The 19,309-nt window shown below is 40.0% G+C and overlaps 1 protein-coding gene across 5 annotated transcripts in view; it reads left to right on the forward strand.

Annotated features, from left to right (window-relative positions):
• The window catches only part of MANBA (mannosidase beta), a 113,206-nt gene that overhangs the window by 90,959 nt on the left and 2,938 nt on the right, over positions 1-19,309 (forward strand). For 4 of the 5 annotated variants that reach the window (XM_045056050.1, XM_045056049.1, XM_023252901.2 and 1 more), the window contains 4 exons: positions 465-629; positions 13,167-13,311; positions 16,695-16,837; positions 17,647-17,904. In XM_045056050.1, the coding sequence (XP_044911985.1) occupies positions 465-629; positions 13,167-13,311; positions 16,695-16,837; positions 17,647-17,904 (711 nt within the window). Of the gene's footprint in view, positions 1-464; positions 630-13,166; positions 13,312-13,683; positions 13,715-16,694; positions 16,838-17,646; positions 17,905-19,309 lie in introns of those variants that run through there. The other variant, XR_006596905.1, reaches the window with a different exon arrangement.

A 19,309-nucleotide genomic window follows, 5' to 3' on the forward strand; every position in this document is an offset into this window, starting at 1 on the left:
GGCTCTGTGCTGACAGCTCAGAGCCTGGAGCCTGCTTCAGATTCTGTGTCTCCCTCTCTCTCTGACCCTCCCCCACTCATGCTCTATCTCTCTCTGTCTCAAAAAGAAATAAACATTAAAAAAAAAAATGCCATTGAAAACTAAACATAATAAATGTTTTAAAAACAGGAATAATGTTTTGAGAAGACAAGACTTTTGACAGAAATGCCAAAGTGTAATTTTCTAAAGGTTTGAGTAAGAGGACTGTGTAGATGCCAAGTCCTGGATTTGTGATTCAGCTTTGCACAGGGCTAGTCTTTCACCAATAATAAGGATGATGGCAAAAACATCTCACATCTGTGAAATTAGAGTCGCAGAACAAACCTTGAGCTCTTTTCCAGTATGTAGAATACTTTTCAAGTTTGTCAGAAATGTTGTTTCACTCCTAACTTCCCAATTTGTACCTCTTATTCTCTGCTCCAAAGGTTTCATCTGAAAAGGACTGGTCTTACAACAGCGAATTTTCACTTCATCGACAACATCATGCAGGTGGAAATAATGAAATGCTGCTTCAGATTGGATTTCATTTCAAACTCCCAAAAAACACAGATCCATTACAGACATTCAAAGATACCATTTACCTTACTCAGGTAAGGCATTTTCATTCTGGAGTTCAACAGGTTCCTGCAGTTAACATAAGGGATCATGTAGAGTCTGTAAGCCTTACGTGGTGAAAAAATACTCAAGTTTTTATTTCGCCAATTGAGGAGATTATCTTCTTCAAAATAGATACATGATGACATGCAGTGCTTTTGCATTCACCTCTCTTACACATTCTTGGCATTTGCCTCTCTTACAAAGAACAGCTCACAAAGCTCTACAACAAATTGTGCATTAAAATGTTCCCTAGCTCAAGATTACTATAAAGTTTTAGTAATTAAGACAACAGCATTTCCCAAGGACAAAATGGAACAATAGAACACAATAGAGTCCAGAAACAGACTTGTGTGTAATATAGTTACTTGAATGATGGCGATGATGCCACTGCAGTTCTGTGGGAAAGGATATTTTTATCAATAAACAGTGCTGTATCGAGTGGGTATCTTTATAGGAATTTAAGGAAATGACCTTTGATGCCATATACAAAAATTAATTGGTCAGTGATCAGAGACTCAATTGTGAAAGGTAGTATAATAACACTTTTAGGAAAAAAACTTATTTTCATGATCTTGGCAAAGATTTTGTAAACAGGACATTTAAAAAACACTAACTATGAGGGGCGTCTGGGTGACTCAGTTGGTTGAGCCTCTGACTCTTGATTTCAGCTCAGGTCATGATCCTGGGGTCATGGGATTGAGCCTCCGTGCTTAGTGTGAAGTCTGCTTAATATTCTCTCTCTCTCTCTCTCTCTCTCTCTCCCTCTCTCCCTCTCTCCCTCTCTCCCTCTGCTCCTCTCCTCCACTCTCTCTGTCTCTCTCTCTCTAAAAAAACAAAGCAAACAAGCAAACAAAAAAATCACTATGAAAGAAAATAATGATAAATTGGACTTCATTAAAATTACAGACTCTTGTAAATCAAGTCACAATTAAGAGAGGGAAAAGACAAGCCACAGATTGGGGAACCATATTTGTAATACATGTATCTGATAAAAGATTTGTATTCTGAATAAAGAACTTCTATAAAGTAACAAGAAAAAGACATAACCTATTTAAAACGGACAAAAACCTTGAACAGGCACTTCACCAAAGAAGATATCCAAATGGTCAGTAAATATATGAAAATGTGTTCGATTTCATTCTTAATCGAGGAAATGCAAATTGAAATCATGCCAGGGTACCCCTATGCAAGGCACACGATGTCATTTTAGCACAATGGCTAAAATTAAATAGACTAACAATACCAGCTGTTGGTGAGGATGTGTGACACCTGGAACTTTTAGACATTGTTAGTAGGAATAGAATTTTTTTAACCACTTTGGAAAATTTTATGGCAGTTTCTATCCAAGCTAAACATTTGCTTCCTCTTTGAATCAGCATTTGTACTCTTAGCTATATACCCAAGAAAAATGAGTGCATATGTCTGCCAACAGACATCTAAAATAATGTTCATAGCAGCTTTATTCATAATAGCTCCAAAGTGGAAACAGCCTAGATGTTCTCTAACAGAAGAATTTATAAACAAATTATGGCATATTTCTATACCATAGAAATATATTCTATGGTATATTTCTATAATGGAATACTCCATGGCAATACAAAAGAATAAACTGCTGAAATCAGAATCAATTTGGATGATTCTCACAAACATGTTGAGCAAAAGAAACACTGACATTTCAGTATAGACTAGATAAATCGATTAGTGGTAACCCCTGTTTTGGAGGGCGTGATGAATTATGGTTAGAAAAGGGTATAAGAAAACTTTCTGGAGTGCTAAAAAAAAGCTGTATATCTTGATCTGGGTGCTGGTTACATGGGTGTATACACATGATAAAAATCACTGAGGCGTACATGCTCCATTATGCACTTTACTGGATTATTTTTTAAAACAGCTCTATTGAGATATAATTGACATACCATAAGATTCACTCATTTTAAGTGTAATATATTTATCAAGTTATGCAGCCGTGACCATAATCCAATTTTAGAACATTTCTGACATTCCAAAAAGGTCTCTTGCACCTATTTGCAGTTACTTTCCTTTCTCACCTTCAGCCCCAGGCAAACATTAATCTCCTTTCTGTCTCTATAGATTTTCCTTTTCTCAACGTTTCATATAACTAGACTCATACAGTGTGTGATGTTTGCATCAGCCATCGGGCTCCTTTCACCTAGCACGCTGTTTTTTTTAAAAAAAAAATTTTTTTTTTCAACGTTTATTTATTTTTTGGGACAGAGAGAGACAGAGCATGAACGGGGGTGGGGCAGAGAGAGAGGAAGACACAGAATCAGAAACAGGCTCCAGGCTCGGAGCCATCAGCCCAGAGCCCGACGCGGGGCTCGAACTCACGGACCGCGAGATCGTGACCTGGCTGAAGTCGGACGCTCAACCGACCGCGCCACCCAGGCGCCCCTAGCATGCTGTTTTTGAAGTCCTTCCATGTTGTGGCGTGTACCTGTACTTCATTCCTCTTTCTTGCTCGATGGCATTCTGTTGTAATGGATATACCATGTTTTATATATACATTCATCAGTTGGTGGACATTTGGATTATTATCAATCTTTGACTTATGAATAGCACTACTATGAATATTTGCATACAAATCTTTGTGCACGTATTTTCATTTCCTTTGGGTTGAAATACACAAGTGAAATTGCTCAGTTATATGGTAAATTTATGTTTAACTTTGTAAGAAACTATCAAAACTACAAGACTATATTAAAGCCACTGCTTATTAAAATTTTGTAAATATTTATTTATTTTTGAGAGAGAGAAGCAGAGTGTGAGTGGGGAAGCAGCAGAGAGAGAGGGAAACGCAGAATGTGAAGCAGGCTCTGGCCTCTGAGCTGTCAGCACAAAGTGCGACGTGGAACTTGAACTCATGAACCATGAGATCATGACCTGAGCCAAAGTCAGACGCTTAACCAACTGAGCCACCCAGGCGCTCCAAGCCACTGCTTTTTTATCTGATGTTTTTTCCATACTTGTTTCAAGTTTGGAGAGATAAGGCAGGAGCCTAATCCCAATCATATGAGTTGATCTGAAGTAGATTAGAGGTTTTTGTTAAATATGATCACATTTTAAGTTTTGCTTCTTAACACCTAAAAATATGCCAGTTTTTATCCAGACTCTTGCTCACCCTCATCAGTTTTCTCCTGTATAAAAACATAAAATTCTGGATGGAAGCTGAAGCAGAAAACTGTTAGCCAAAAGAACACTCTTTTTTGGAAGGTGATAAACCGATAAAGAGAATTTTATTGTTTTAACCATCAGCTTATCAGTTAGGGAAGTTTTACCAGTGTGATGTGTAATTTGTGAACTTACCTCACAGAATACAAGTTAAAAGGTAAAGTTGATATCTGTCCCTTTTAAAGTGTTGAAGTTCATCATGATTAGCTTTTCACAGCCACTATTCTATAAAAGTGTCTCAGTTTTGGTATATGAAATAGGATGATCCTTATTTGTGTGTATACACATGTGAACCTTTTCAGCTGCTGTCTTTCATGCTGGCTGTCCTCCTCCCAGCTGTTCATTTTATTACTATTACTATTACTTTATTCTATTTCCTCAAAACCACGTTCAAGGTAAAATTTTTTAAGTTTGTTAATTAATTAGTTAATTTTTATTTTTTATCTTTTATTTTTTGAGAGAGAGTGTGTGTACAAGCAGACGGGAGAGGCAGAGAGAGAGAGAGGGAGAGAGAGAGAATCCCAAGTAGGTGCCATGCTGTCAGCACAGAGCCCAATGCAGGGCTCTATCTCACGAACTGTGAGATCATGACCTGAGGTGAAATCAAGAATCAGATGCTTAACCAACTGAGCTACCCAGGCGCCCCTTCCTCAAAACCACATTCAGAGAACTGAGAGAAATAATTGTTCTTTTTGAACTCATTAGCATCAGAGGCACATAGTTAGGAGCTGGTTTTTGTTGGTGATGGCTTTCATCTGATAATTTAGCACCTGGATGGCTCAGTTGGCTAAGCGTCCGACTCTTAATTTTGGCTCACATCATGATCTCATGGCTCATGGGATTGAGCCCCAAGTCAGGCTCTGCACTGACAACATGAAGCCTGCTTGGGATTCTCTCTCTCTCTCTTACTCTGCTTGCTTGCATGCTCTCTCTCTCTCTCAAAATAAACAAGTAAACTTAAAAAAAAACTAGCACTGGTGTCTTATCAGGCATTGGCTTGGAATTGGATTTGTCCTTGTTAGTTCTACCTTGGAAGCTTCTGATGTACTAGGTGGGATCTGAGATGAAAAAAATTAAAATTATGATTTTTTTGTTTTTAATGTTGGATTTTCTTGACTGAAAGATAGACAGGAAATGTTAGAGTAAAATGTTCTTTCTTCCCTTGCTCATTTGACTTTAGAACAATCATCTTTGACCTGTGCACTAGAAATAAAAACCTTGGGGCACCTGGGTGGCTCAGTCGGTTGAGCGTCCGACTTCGGCTCAGGTCATGATCTTGTAGTTTGGGAGTTCAAGCCCCGCATCAGGCTCTGTGCTGATGGCTCAGAGCCTGGAGCCTGTTTCAGATTCTGTGCCTCCCTCTGTCTCTGACCCTCCCCCGTTCACGCTCTGTCTCTCTCTTTCTCAAAAATAAATAAATGTTAAAAAAAAATTAAAAAAGAAATAAAAACCTTTCTTAGGTCCATTTTCTCTGTTCCTACTTCCACCCGCTGTTCTTTTTGTCATTGTCTGTCCTACTATTCTGAAGAACAGGGTACCTGCATGTGTACCATGTTTTAAGACATTCTATTAAGCATTCTTTTTTTGCAACTTTCAGAAAAATCTTGGCTGAGAAAGCTATGCAGTACGTTCCTTCACATTTATATCTGTCCCTATCTTATCTTCTAACAGCAAAAGTATCCTAGGATTTTACTTCTTTAACTCTTCTAATATTCCAAAATAACCTTGCCTCACCTTTCCATCTCCTACCTTATCCTGTTATATTGTATTCAAAATAGCCTACTTACCTAGGCATACTCTTTTAAGCTGTGTCACACAGGCCTCACTGCCTTGTTTGAGGACTGTCTGTACTAACACTTCTGAACTGTTAAGGCAACTTACTCTGCCAGCATGGCCTCTTACTAGCCTGACTCAGAGAGTAAGCTGGGCTGGAGATAGTCTTTACTAACCCCTTAGCTTATAGCTCCCTCTAGTGCCTTCATTTGTTCTTCACATATTTGTTGAGCATGCAATGAAGGCTAGATGCTTGGGGATATCCTTAAGAGATTCATATATATATTTTTAAGTTTATTTATTTTGAGAGAGACAGAGCCAGCATGAGTGGGGGAGGGGCAGTGAGAGGGAGAGAGAGAATCCCAAGCAGATTCTGCACTGCCAGTACAGGGCCTGATACAGGCTGTGAGATCATGACATAAGCTGAAAGCAAGAGTTGGACGCTTAACCAGCTGAGCCACCCAGGCACCTCAAGAGATTCTTGAGGGTCCATTTTATATTCCTGTGTTGCATGTAACTTGATCACAAGAATGAGAAAAAAGGCATTCTATGTTGTAGGCCCAGGTGTTGATGATACTTGCCACCCTGGAACAGTTATTTGTTTGGTAAGCAGCACTGAGATGTGATAGAAGATCCAAGCCATGCTGAGCTTCTAAGATGAATGGGATGGGTAAAGAAGGGAAATGAATGTGATATTATTAATAGAGTACATTACATACTAATATATATGCAACATGTAATTTACCAGGCTAGTAGACTGTCAGAAATCTTTGGGTATCTACTACATGACTGGCCCTGAGTCATGAGATGCTTTGTATATCTTCTCATGTAATCCTAACAACATATCTGTGTTACTGTTTTCATTTTATAGTTGAGTAAACAGGCTCAGAAGGGTTAAGTATTTTGCCCAAGTTCTCAGGCAATGAATGCAGCAAGTTTCCGCCTTTTAAACTACAATATTATATCCCTTCACAATTAAGATAAGGAAAGTTCTTTAACTACTGAGGTGTTCGGTTGAATTGTAACATCAATTTGTAGCGGTTAAATAAAGCAGACATCAGAAATTTGGCACATTAAAAAAGGCCTTATTGGAACAATAGAGAAAGTCAATAAAACCAAAAGTTAGTTCTTTGAAATGCTCAACAAAATTGAAAAAACTATAGCTATACTGGCCAAGAAAAAAAAAAGAAATTAGAAATGAAAGGGGCAACACTACTGTTGACCTTAAAGAAATAAAAAGATTGATAAGAGAATACTGTAAATAATTGTATGACAGTAAGTCATTTAACTTAGATGAAACAGCAAGTTCTTTTCATAGAAAGACACAAATTATATAAACTGACTCAAGAAGAAATAGAAAATCTGAGTAGACCTATGACAACTAAAAAGATTGAGTTCATAATAAAAAAACTTCCCCCTACAAAGATAGCTTCACTTGTGAATTCTAAAAAAAAATATTTAAAGAAGAATTAATACCAGTCTTTCACAAATTCTTCCCAAAAAACGGAAGAGGGAAAAACACTTCCTAACTCATTCTGCAAAACCAGTTTTGTTCTGATACTAAAACCAGACAAAGATATAAGAAAAGCAAACAGAGACTATTATCTTTTATGAGTATAGAAGGAAAGAAATCTTCAATAAAATACTAACAATCCAAATCCAGCAGTATATACACTATACACTATACTCTATATACCATAATCAAGTGGGATTTATCCCAGAATGCAAGATTGGTTCAACATATGAAAGTCAATCAATGTAATATACCATATTAATAGAATAAAGGACAAATAACTACATGATAATCTTGGTAGATGAAGAAAAAGCATTAGACAAAGTCCAATACATTTTTGTGATAAAATTGTTTTTCAACAAACTAGGACAAGAAGAGGACTTCCTCAACCTGGTGTGACAACTTATGGAGAACCCATTGCTAATATTATTGAATAGTGAAAGACAGAAAGACAAAGTTTTCTTCCTAAGATAAGGAGCAAGATAGTCTTGCCACTTCTATTCAATATTGTACTGAAGATTCTAGCCAAAATAATTAAGCAAGAAAATAAAATAAAAGACATCCAAATTGGAAAGGAAGAAATAACACTATCTCTGTCTTCAGATAACATGATCTTATGTATGGAAAAACATAAAAAAATCCACCTAAAAACCTAGGAGAGCAAATAGGTTAATTCAACAACATTGTAGGGTAGGAGATCAATATACAAATATCAGTTATATTCTAAGCATGAACAATTTGAAAATGAAATTAATAACATTTACAATAGTATCACAAAGAATAAAATATTTTGGAATATATGTAACCAAATAGATACAGGATTTGCACTATGAAAATTAGAAAACATTATTGAAAGAAATTAAAGAAATAGAAAGACATCTGTGTTCATGGAGTGGAAGACTTAATATTGTTAAGATGGCAGGACTCCCCAAATTGATATACAGATTCAACATAATCCCTATCAAAATTCCTACTGCCATTTTCAGAGAAATGGGGAAAATGATCCTAAAATACATATGGAAATTCAAGGTATCCAAAATGGAAAAAAAAATCTGGAAAAAGAACAAATTTGGAAGATTCACATTCTCAGCTTTGAAAACATAACTACAAAGCTACAGTAATCAAGATAGTGTGGTATTGACCTAAGGCCAGACATGTAGGTTGATTGAATAGAAATCAGAGTCCAGAAATAAACAAATAAGTCTATGATCAAATGATTTTCTATAAGGGTGGCAAGACAATAAAATGGAGACAGAATAGTGTTTTGAACAAATGGTGCTGGAAAAAAGATATCCACATGTAGAAGAATGAATGTGGAGCCCAACCTCATATCATATACAAGAATTAACTTAAAATGGATGAAAGATCTAAATATAAGAGTTACAATTATAGGGGTGCCTGGGTGGTTCAGTCGCTTAAACGTCCATCTTCGGCTCAGGTCATGATCTCGCAGTTTGTGAGTTCGAGCCCCGCATCGGGCTCTGTGCTGATGGCTTGGAGCCTGGAGCCTGCTTCATATTCCGTGTTTCCTTCTCTCTCTGACCCTCCCTGCTTGCACTCTGACTCTCTCTGTCTCAAAAATAAATAAAAAAAAAAAGAGCTGAATTTATAAAATTCTTAGAAAACCTAGGTGTAAATCATTGTGAATTTTGATTTGGCAACAGTTTCTTAGATATGACACCTAAAACACAAGCAACCAATGAAAAAATAGGTAAGTTGTACTTCATCAAAATTAGAGACTTTTGTGTGTCAGAGGTCAATATCACAATAGCGAAAGGATAATCCACAGAATGGGAGAAAAATTTTGTGAGTCATATATGTAATAAGGATCCATAATATGTATAAAAACTCTTTACTAATGAAAAAGACACCTAGATTAAAAAACAAGCAAAAGATTCAAATAAACATTTCTCCAAAGAAAATGACCAATAAGTACTATGAAAAAATTCTTAACATCATTAGTCACTAGGGAAATGCAAATCAAAACCACAGATAACCACTCATACCCACTGGAATATCTATAATATTAATAATAAAGAATTATTGGTAAGTGTATTGTTCAGGGTTCTCCAGGGAAACAGAACCAATAAGATATACACTCAAATATATATGAGATTTATTGTAGGAATTGGCTCACATAGTTATGGAAGCTGAGAAGTCCTACAATCCATCCACAAATGGAAAACCAGAAAAGCCAGTGGTGTAATGCAATTTGACTCTAAAGGTCTGAGAACTGAGGGGCCACTGGTGTAAGTTCTGGAGTCCAAAGGCCCAAGAACCAGGAGCCCCATTGTCTGAGAGCAGAAGATGGATATCCCAAGTCAAAAAAGAAAGAGAAATGGTCTTCCTCTGCTTTTTGTTTAGTTCAGGCCCTCAACTGATTGGATGATGCCCACCCACATTGGTGAGGATGGATCTTCTTTATTTAATCTTCTGAATCCCTAGAAACATCCTGACAGGTACACTCAGAAATCATTTTACCAGCCATCTGGGCATCCCTTAGCCCAGTCAAGATCACACGTAAAGTTAACCATCACAGTAAGAATGTAGAGAAATTGGAACCCTCGTATGGTTGCTGGTGGGAATGTAAAGTGATGCAGCTGCTGTGGAAAAGCTTGTCAGTTTCTCAAAAAGTTAAACATTGAGTTACCATAGGACTCAGAAGTTCTACTTTTAGGTATATATCTGAGAATATTGAAACACGTGTTCACGCAAAAACTTGTGCACAAATGTTCATAGCATTTTTCAGAGCCAACAAGTTAAAACAATCCAAATGTTTATCAACTCGTGAATGGATAAATAAAATGTGGCATACCTATACAATGAAATATTACTCAGCAATAAAAAGGAATTGAATAATGATACATGCTACAACATGGATGAACCTTGAAAACATTATGCTAAGTGAAGAAAGCCAGTCACAAAGGCTGTATATCGTATCATCCCACTTATATGAAATGTCCAGAATAGGTAAATCCATAGAGACAAAAAGGAGATGAGTAGTTTTCACGTAAGGAGGAGAAGGGAGAATGAGGAGTGGCTGTTAACCAGTACAGTACTGTGTTTCCTTTTGGGGTGATAACATTCTGGAATTAGGTAGTGGCAGGAGTGCACAACCTGTGCCTACATTATAAGCCAATGAATTGGAAAACACACAGGGGAATTGTATGGTATAAATTGTATCAGTTTATAACATGGCTAGATTGGAAGATTCTTATCCTCAGGATACTTTTTTTTTTTTTAATTTTTTTTTTCAACGTTTATTTATTTTTGGGACAGAGGGAGACAGAGCTTGAACGGGGGAGGGGCAGAGAGAGAGGGAGACACAGAATCGGAAGCAGGCTCCAGGTTCCCAGCCATCAGCCCAGAGCCTGACGCGGGGTTCGAACTCCCGGACCGCGAGATCGTGACCTGGCTGAAGTCGGACGCTTAACCGACTGCGCCACCCAGGCGCCCCAGGATACTTTTAAGTATATAAAGAATATAAGTCACATTCTGTCAGGAGGGCTTAGTCACATGGCTACCCCTAGTTCCAAGGGCAAGGGGTGTGCTTCTGAAGCATGTAGCCCTCCTACAGCTCTGTCACCCTGGAGGACAGGGGTAATGGGTTTTTGTAAACAGTTGGCAATCTCCATCACAGTGGCAAAGCTGGAATTGGAACCTAGGTCTTGGTGTCCTGGTCCAATTTCTTTTTACCCTACCATCTGTTTCTCCAAGGAGACTGATTTCATAAGTGTAATCAAGCAAGCTGCTGAAAATAGACTTTTTTGAAACTAAAATAAGATTTGTCTGCTAACAGAGGGACTGAGTAGCCTAGGAAATGACTAAGCATTTATCCTTCTTAGGTGCAAAGGCTGTCCTCTTTAGGGAAGGATGCAGGAGTGTATACATACAGGTCCAGTTTTGAAAAGGAAAGAGGCAATTCCAGGGATTTTCTAGGGAAATGCGATTGTACAGCGTCCCGTCAAGAAGCATAGTGGGCAATGGCCTTCTGCATCTTTATGAACAAAGGTGTCATTCATTAGCCCTGATCGGCATCCACCGATTTGGGTAAACCCAGATCCACGATACTGGCGTGAAACCGTCTGTCTGTGGTGTCCACTGCACTGTGCCAGAGCCGGAGCACTAGAGTCTCGATTATCCTCCTTCACACCAAGTTCAGATGTGACAGGCCACTAATTAGGGCTTGCCTAGTGCCATTTGCCTTTCGTTGCTAGCCCTAAGGGGTAGGCAATCCTGCATGCTTGTAAACAAAGTTTTTAAATTTAAAAATTCTCAAAGACTGTAAATATTTACCTGTTAAACCAGAAAAGATAAACTACAGCGAGGAAATTGTTAGAATAGATGGACCAAAATAAATATATCTTGCAAGTATAGTTCTGAAAATTGAAATAGAGACTGGAAATTCAGATGTTTGGGGGGACCAGGCAGGTATTTTAAATGCATGGGAGTATGGCTATTGGGAATTGTGGCAAATGGAACATATAAACCCTGACTTAAGACATTAAATAACATCCAAATAAGAAACAAAAAACTCCTGCTTCAAAACAAAACAAAGCAAAACAAGAACCCCTGCCTCTGGGCCAATTAAAATCTGTGTGGGTAAAGTTCAGCTTGGGGGCCACCAATTTATAGCAACCTCTTGACTGGAATCTAATATAGCAATATGCAATAAGGAGTCCAACATTTGTTGCATAAAGAACACAAGAACATAAAATGTTCTTAGCTCCTGCATTTAAAGAAACAAAACTGGAAACCATTCAAATGCCTAATAATTGAGGAATGATTAATCACACAGTGGTAAAACTGTATAGCCATTTAAAGCACAGCGATGCTAGCCAGCCCGGGGCATGGAAATGTACACATGTGAAAACTAAGTTACACTAAGTTACAAATGTATATGTTACCACATGTGTTAACAAAGATTGGAAAAGAATTTGGAGCAATGTAAATAATTGGATGCTCCTGAGATTTTTTTTCCCCCTGAAAAGAAGCTTAAATTCACCATGAAGACAAAGAAAATCCAAGTCACCTCTACCAAGGCTATGAGTAAAATATCTAGGTGTCCTCTGAATTAGATCCAGTTAAGCACAAGCATGACTATTTCATAGGTTATGGCTTTGTCCTAGAAGTTTTCTTTTTTGCCGGAAAGAGATAATTTCCTTCTCTGGTTATACACTGATATTTTGTTCCCACTTCAGAATTCTGTTTTTACTTCTTTCTTATTTATCTTTCCTGTTTCCTGTTTAACCTCTTTCCTATTTTACTTCTTTCCTACTTCATAAATGTGGATCCTAGGAAAGAGTCCAGTCCCACGTTGAATGGTCTCCCACTCCTAGCCCCTGCAGTCCGTTCTTCTTTCAGTCAGTAGTGTCTTCTTGTGGGCATGCAAATCTAGTCACTTCACCTGTCAGCATACAGGCTTTCTGTGACTTCCAGTTGCCTCTAGGGCACACACCGAAACCTTCCCAGGTCTGATCCTGGAATCTCACTGGCCTCTCTTCCATTGCTCCGGGCTTTTTGCTCTCTGGCCACCCTGGCCTTTCATTCTGGGCCTGTGCATTTTCCCCTCACTACATGCATCCTCTTTGGCTGCTAGGTTCTGTCCTCTCTCTTTTTGTCTTCTCCTTTTTCTCAAATGTTTATTTATTTTTGAGAGAGAGAGAGAGAGAGAGAGAGAGCGAGCAGGGGAGGGGCAGAGAGACAGGGGCAGTGGCAGAGGAGCGGGGAGAGGCAGAAAGAGAGAGAGGGAAGGGGTGCCTGGGTGGCTCAGTTGGTTAAACGTCTGACTTCAACTCAGCTCATGATCTCGTGGTTCGTGGGTTTGAGCCTCACGTCAGGCTCTGTGCTGACAGCTGGGAGCCTGGAGCCTGCTTCGGATTCTGTGTCTCCCTCTCTCTCTGCCCCTCCCCTGCTCGTGCTCTCTCTCTGTCTCTCAAAAAATAAAACGCTTACACACAATTTTAAAAAACACCCTCAAGCCTGCTGTTTTCTCAGACCTAAACACTCACATCGAACAATAACACCTGTGCTTCAATGCTCTCCCCTGAATCAGGTGATGCAGGCGCAGTGTGTCAAAATAGAGACTGAATTCTACCGCCGCAGTCGCAGCGAGATAGTGGATGGAAAAGGACACACCATGGGCGCACTTTATTGGCAGCTGAATGATATCTGGCAGGCTCCCTCCTGGGCTTCCCTAGGTAAGTGTTTCAGCATTCGTTGTGCATGTGAGAGAAAGCAATACCTGTGCGGAGAGGCACTGAGAAAGCACAGGGCCTGAAGGGTCAGATTAACCCAAGTAGAACCCCTTTGCAGGGGAGGGGAGGTTCCCCAGTAGCCTATGAACCACCCCGCCCCCCTTCCTAGTCTTTCGGGGGAGCCTCAGAGGCAGCCCGGTTTGAGTTCTGGGCTGTGCAGAGTCACAAAAGCGGGCTAATCCAGGGGATAGATTCATGCATGAAGATCTCAGCCATGTGTCTCATCATTATTGCTTAAAAATTTGAATTTAATTAGGAGGACTTTCCAAGCAAAAGAAGTATTTACTTAAGCATCTTTTCTTCTAAATTATTTAGATGAATTCAACCATGTGGAAGGCTGGCCCAAGTAAGTGTTAGAATATCCTTTTCCTAGATTCCCCTTTAAGCACCCCCCCCCCACCACCACTTAAGACTTCTAAGGTCTTATTTTTGCCTTATTTATCTCTAGGAGAAAGGTAGTAGAGTCAGAAATCCAAGTAGGAAGAGTTATCATTTGAACCCGTTTAGTTGGCAACACATATGACTGGCTGGCATGGTGCCTGCAGTTGAATTATTCTGCTTTGATACATTTTTTAAAAGTATGGAGTAATAATGATTCTTTGGCGTTCACTAGAGGTGGTTTGAAGCAAAGTTCAGTCAGAAATATAAACAAATGTTTTGGGTCAAAAATGAGTCAAGGCCATAAAGTAAAAAAGCCACTTTGCTGGGGGAGGCTCTTAAATTAGCTGTGGAAGTAAATCCAAGGAGACCATTGCCTGTATGCTTTGATTAGTGCTGAATCACCTCTTGCAGGAAATTGGAGTTTTGATCCAGTTTCTCTGACCAAAGTCTTTATCAACACCAACCAGATAAAAGAGTATTGAATGAGAATCAGGGGTAGACGCGGGGGGAGTAGCCTTTCTGGGACGCTTAAAGCTGGACAAAGAGATATTGTTCAGAGACACTTAGACCCTGACCCTGCCTTCTGTATGTGGCTGAGCTTGTGGACTCCTGGAGCAGAGTTTAGTTCAAGAACTGGAGGAGCCCAGTCTTTGTAACTCTTCCCTTAAACGACTGCATGCAGATTCTTTGAATGAGTTCTTTAGAAAGGGTGACTAAACCCAAGTACAGGTGTATGATGGCAGAGCAAGAATTTGTTTTCTAAACTCTTGCAGGATGGTGCCTCCATGGAGAGGCTCACCATCTTCTTCTACCCGTTACCGAAAGCAAGAGCCTGGGAGAAGGTGTGACAGGTTATGCTGTGTGTGTTCTTGCTCTGGGCAGCCTCATAGCCTCTGTTTAATTCTGCTTCAATGGCTCAATAAATCTGGTGTGCAGGTGGGGTAGGGAGAAGTATGTGTCACCTCTTATCACCTGAAATAGCGATACCTCAAAGGTATCATAGCTGCTTGGAACCGAAAGATTCTTATCTATTTCCTTTTAAAAAATAAGCCTCATTTTTCGTTACAATTTTGCAAATACAGAAATCCACCTGGACATTGTATTTTGCTTGGCTCATCAACTTGGACAGTTACAGAGCTAATGGAAAAGCCAGAAATCACATAGCATTTTTAGCTGATTATGTAGGATATTATATTGGTATCCATACTTTGTCACTGATTAGCAACTAGTGTGTGTCCTAGTGAGACCTTTTGTTTCCATTGCTGTTCTCCTGTATTCTGCGTGTGACCATGAAGTTAGAACTGCGCACGTGAGGTCTCCCCTGTAATGGATACCACATGTGAGAGTGTGCACGTCACCTCAGGTCTGAGCCATCTTCCATTTATGAGAAAGCTTTCCAAATACAGTTGACCCTCGAACAACATGGGGTTGAACTGTGTGGGTCCAGTAATATTAGGATTTTTTTTGGTAAATACAGTACAGTACTATAAACGTATTCTGTCTTCCTTATGACTTTCTTAATATTTTCTTTTCCCTAGCTTGCTTTATAGTAAGAACACAGAGTATAATATATACAATACACAAAATATGTGTTAATTGAGTTTATGTTATTGGTAAGGCTTCTGGTCAATGGTAAGCTATTAGTAGTTAAATTTTGGGGGAGTCAAAATTACACACATTTCTGACTGCACAGGGTTTGGTGCATATTAACCCCCATATTATTCAAGGTCAATTGTGTAAGTTCTAGTTCATTTTATAGATCTAATAGGAGAGGCCTGTCCACCCCTTCCTGTTTGTTGTTTTTAAGGGGAACTATTATGAGTTGTGACTGGAGGGTTGAGAGTTGAAATTTGCAAAATTGGAAGAAATTCTTTCTATTTGAACTTCAAACCACATTCCTACATGTCAGCAGCGTGCACTGTGAATTCTGGACATGACATCTCCCCCCACACCCCACCCCCTCACCCCTCCTCCCCGCTTCCCTTCCTGCCATCTCTCTTGAAGTTGTTCAGAAGTGCAGTGCTTTGTGGGGAAAGATCTTCTTTCCGAAATAGAGGCATGTTGAACATATATTTTAGTTTGTGGATTAAGCATACCACACATGCCAACAGGGCACAGAAATAATAGATTCTCAAAAGCTTCTAATTGTATCTGAGCAACTGCCATGAATTGTCATCTGTGTGTTCTCCAGTCTACATTTGCCAGAGGTATTTGTGATAATGGTGGTTTTATTTCGCTCAGAGGATTTTGTGTGTACGGGAAAAGGAGACTGTGAGTTTTAAATAACTCTTTCTGTTACTTTTTAATTTTTTTTCAGTGTTCTTTGCTTTTTTCAGGTGTACTGTGTAGTGATTCGACATTTGTGTACATTACAAAGTGCCCACCATGATTAAGTGTAGTTACGATCTGTCACCATATAAAGTTATTACAATATTATTGACTGTGTTCTCCATAACTCTTATAAATGAATATTTATAACATTTGATACAATTGTAACATTTTCTTACCATTACTAATATATGTAACATTTTTGTTGCCGCCCTACTGATTTCCTTCTTCATGTGTATGTAGTAAAAAGGACCTTTGGTACACTGAGCTCCTGGAAGCAGAATTATGTATGAGAAAGTGCTACCTAGGAGTCAGGTCTGGGCTCAAAGTACTGCCTGATTTAATGTTTGATTAAATGTTTGATTAAAATTAAATGTTTGATTTAATGGCTTGAGCCTCCGTTTCCTCATTTGTAAGGTAGATGTTGAAGATGTAAGAATGCCATGAGGTAATGTCCAGAATGTTCCGAGCCCTCAACAAATGTGCGTTCCTGCCCCTGTGGACTCTCCCTCCTGTGCCCAGTCCCTGGAATCCTGACAAGTCAGACACAGCTGGACCACGGGCAGGATAACCCTGACTGTCTCACCCTGGCCGTGTCTTAACTTTCCTATTTTTAGAATATGGAGGAAAGTGGAAAATGCTTCATTACTTTGCTCGACATTTCTTCGCTCCACTGTTGCCAGTGGGATTTGAGGATCAAGATGCGTTTTTCATCTATGGTGTGTCAGACCTTCACTCTGACTGTAAAGCGACGCTCACTGTAAGTTGCTTGGTTTTTTTTCTCTTTAAGATGGAGAGTTTTTGATTATTTCTTGAGTGATTTGGTTATAGCTCTTGCAGGAAAAAGAAAAAACAATGCTAGGCAAAAAGAGAGGGTAGAACCTCAAAGAAGTCCTGGGGCACCTGGGTGGCTCAGTTGGTTAAGCATCTGACTTCAGCTCGGGTCATGATCTCACAGTTCATGACTTCAAGCCCCGCGTCAGGCTCTGTGCTGACAGCTCAGAGCCTGGAGCCTGCTTCTGATTCTGTGTCTCCCTCTCTCTCTGCCCCTACCCTACTCGTACTCTGTCTCTGTCTCTCAAAAATAAATAAACGTTAAAAAAATTTCTAAAAACAAAAAAATTAAAAAAAAAAAAAGAACCTCAAAGCAGTCCTGGGAGGCTGCAATTTGGAGGACATTGTGAATAGGTGCCAGTTATAGAATAACAACAATATACCAGGTCGTGTGTGTTCCATGGATTACTTTGTTTAATTCTCACAACCGCCTGTGAAGCCAGTGCTGTTATTATTCTCATTTTACATGTGGAGAAACAGAGCCTTCCAGAAGTCGAGTCACTTGCTCAGTTACATGGTAGTACATAGTAGGACTGGTCGAACCCTGTTCAACCCAGGGTTCATAGGCTCTTAACCAGTTCTGCTGTTCTGACTTGCATCTATTATTACTGGTGTTCTCTAAAAAAACAAAACAAAACAAAAACAAAAACAAAAACAAAAACAAAAACAAAAAAAACACAATAGTAACCAAGTAACCAAGAATGTTTGGTTTTGCTCTGTCTTGTGTCTCCCTAGGTGAGAGTCCACACGTGGAGTTCCCTGGAGCCCTTGTGCTCCTCTGAGACTGAGCGTTTTGTCATGGAAGCAGGGAAGGCCGTTCTCCTATACAAGGAGCAGGTGCCTGCATTGTTGGGGCGTTGTGGGAACTGTACCCGGCAAAGCTGTGTGGTTTCCTTTTACCTTTCAACGGACAACCAACTTGTGAGCCCAACCAACCATCACTTCCTGTCTTCGCTGAATGAGACCGTGGGGCTCCAGAAGGCACACATCACCGTAAGTACCAGTGGCCTGGGGTCACGGTGGCCTTGCAGACCTGCCCTGCTTTGGGGGCAAGCACCCTGCATTCTGCATTTTGCAAAATTTCTCCTGGGTGTTGAGTTTACCTGGGACCTGGGAAAGGTCAGCCTCTTCCTACTAGAAGCAAAGACCAAATGACTTTTTTTCGAACTCAGTGTTTGTCAAAGTTTAGGGTTCCTGCCATCCTGCTATCCCTTGGCCCCTCCGGAGTGGGGCTGGAGCAGAGGGCAGGAAGCGGCAGTGGGAGTCATCACCGCTGATGGCTCCTGCACTGACTGCATTCCAGGCTCTGTCCCCAGGGCTCTGCTGCCTCATTCCTGAAGTATGAAATGCTGCATTGACACTGGAGCAAACCTGTGTAGAGGGGAGGAGTAACATGCTGCAGCCAGGAAGCCCCAGGAGAAGCATGCTGATTTTGAGTGTTTAAGTAGAGTCTATGCATGTTTTTTAATGTTTAGTTTTGAGACACAGAGACAGAGCGTGAGCAGGGGAGGGGCAGAGAGAGCAGGAGACACAGAATCCAAAGCAGGCTTCAAGCTGTCAGCACGGAGCCTGACGCAGGGCTCGAACCCACGAGCCCTGAGATCATGACCTGAGCTGAAGTTGGACGCTTAACCGACTGAGCCAGCCAGGCGCCCCGAGTCTATCAATTTTTAAAAATATCCCTCAGGGGCACCTGGGTAGCTCATTTGGTTGAGCATCAGACTCTTGATTTCGGCTCAGGTCATAATCTCATGGTTCATGGGATCAAGCCCAACATCGGCCTACCTAAGATTCTCTCTCCGTTTGCCCCTCCCCCCTCTCGAAAATAGAAAAAAGAAATTCCCTCTGCTCTCTTTGATTTACTGCTTCAAAGTAGCTTAATCACCAAATCTATAATGGCCAAGAAGAAAATGGGATGACCAGGATGTGTTGTTATAAAAATTGTGCAGCTGGAGACCTTGGAATCTGTATAGTTGATTTAAAACCTTTCCTACCCTTTCCCCCACACACAGTGATTAAATGTTTTCTTCAAGAAAGTTTTATTCTCTAATTTTAGTGAAGTTTAAGCTTGTTTTACACCTTTACTTAATTGAGAATACTTTAGTGAGAGGGTTTTTTTGCATTTACTTAAGACTTTTTTTTTTTTTTTTTTAAGAGAGAGAGAGAGAAATTGCATGAGCATGGTAGGGGCGGGGGGGGGGGGGGAGGGGGCGGAAATCTTAGCAGGCTCCACACTCAGTGTGGAGCCCAACGTGGGGCTTGATCTCATGACCATGAGATCACAACCTGAGCCGAAATGAAGAGTGGTTTCATTTCGGAGAAATGACTGAGCCGCTTGACTGAGCCACCCAGGCGTCACGCATTTACTTAATCAAATAAATAGTCTTTGAACTGAAAA

This window comes from Felis catus, chromosome B1 (assembly GCF_018350175.1).
Source record: "Felis catus isolate Fca126 chromosome B1, F.catus_Fca126_mat1.0, whole genome shotgun sequence".
Lineage (NCBI taxonomy): Eukaryota > Metazoa > Chordata > Mammalia > Carnivora > Felidae > Felis > Felis catus.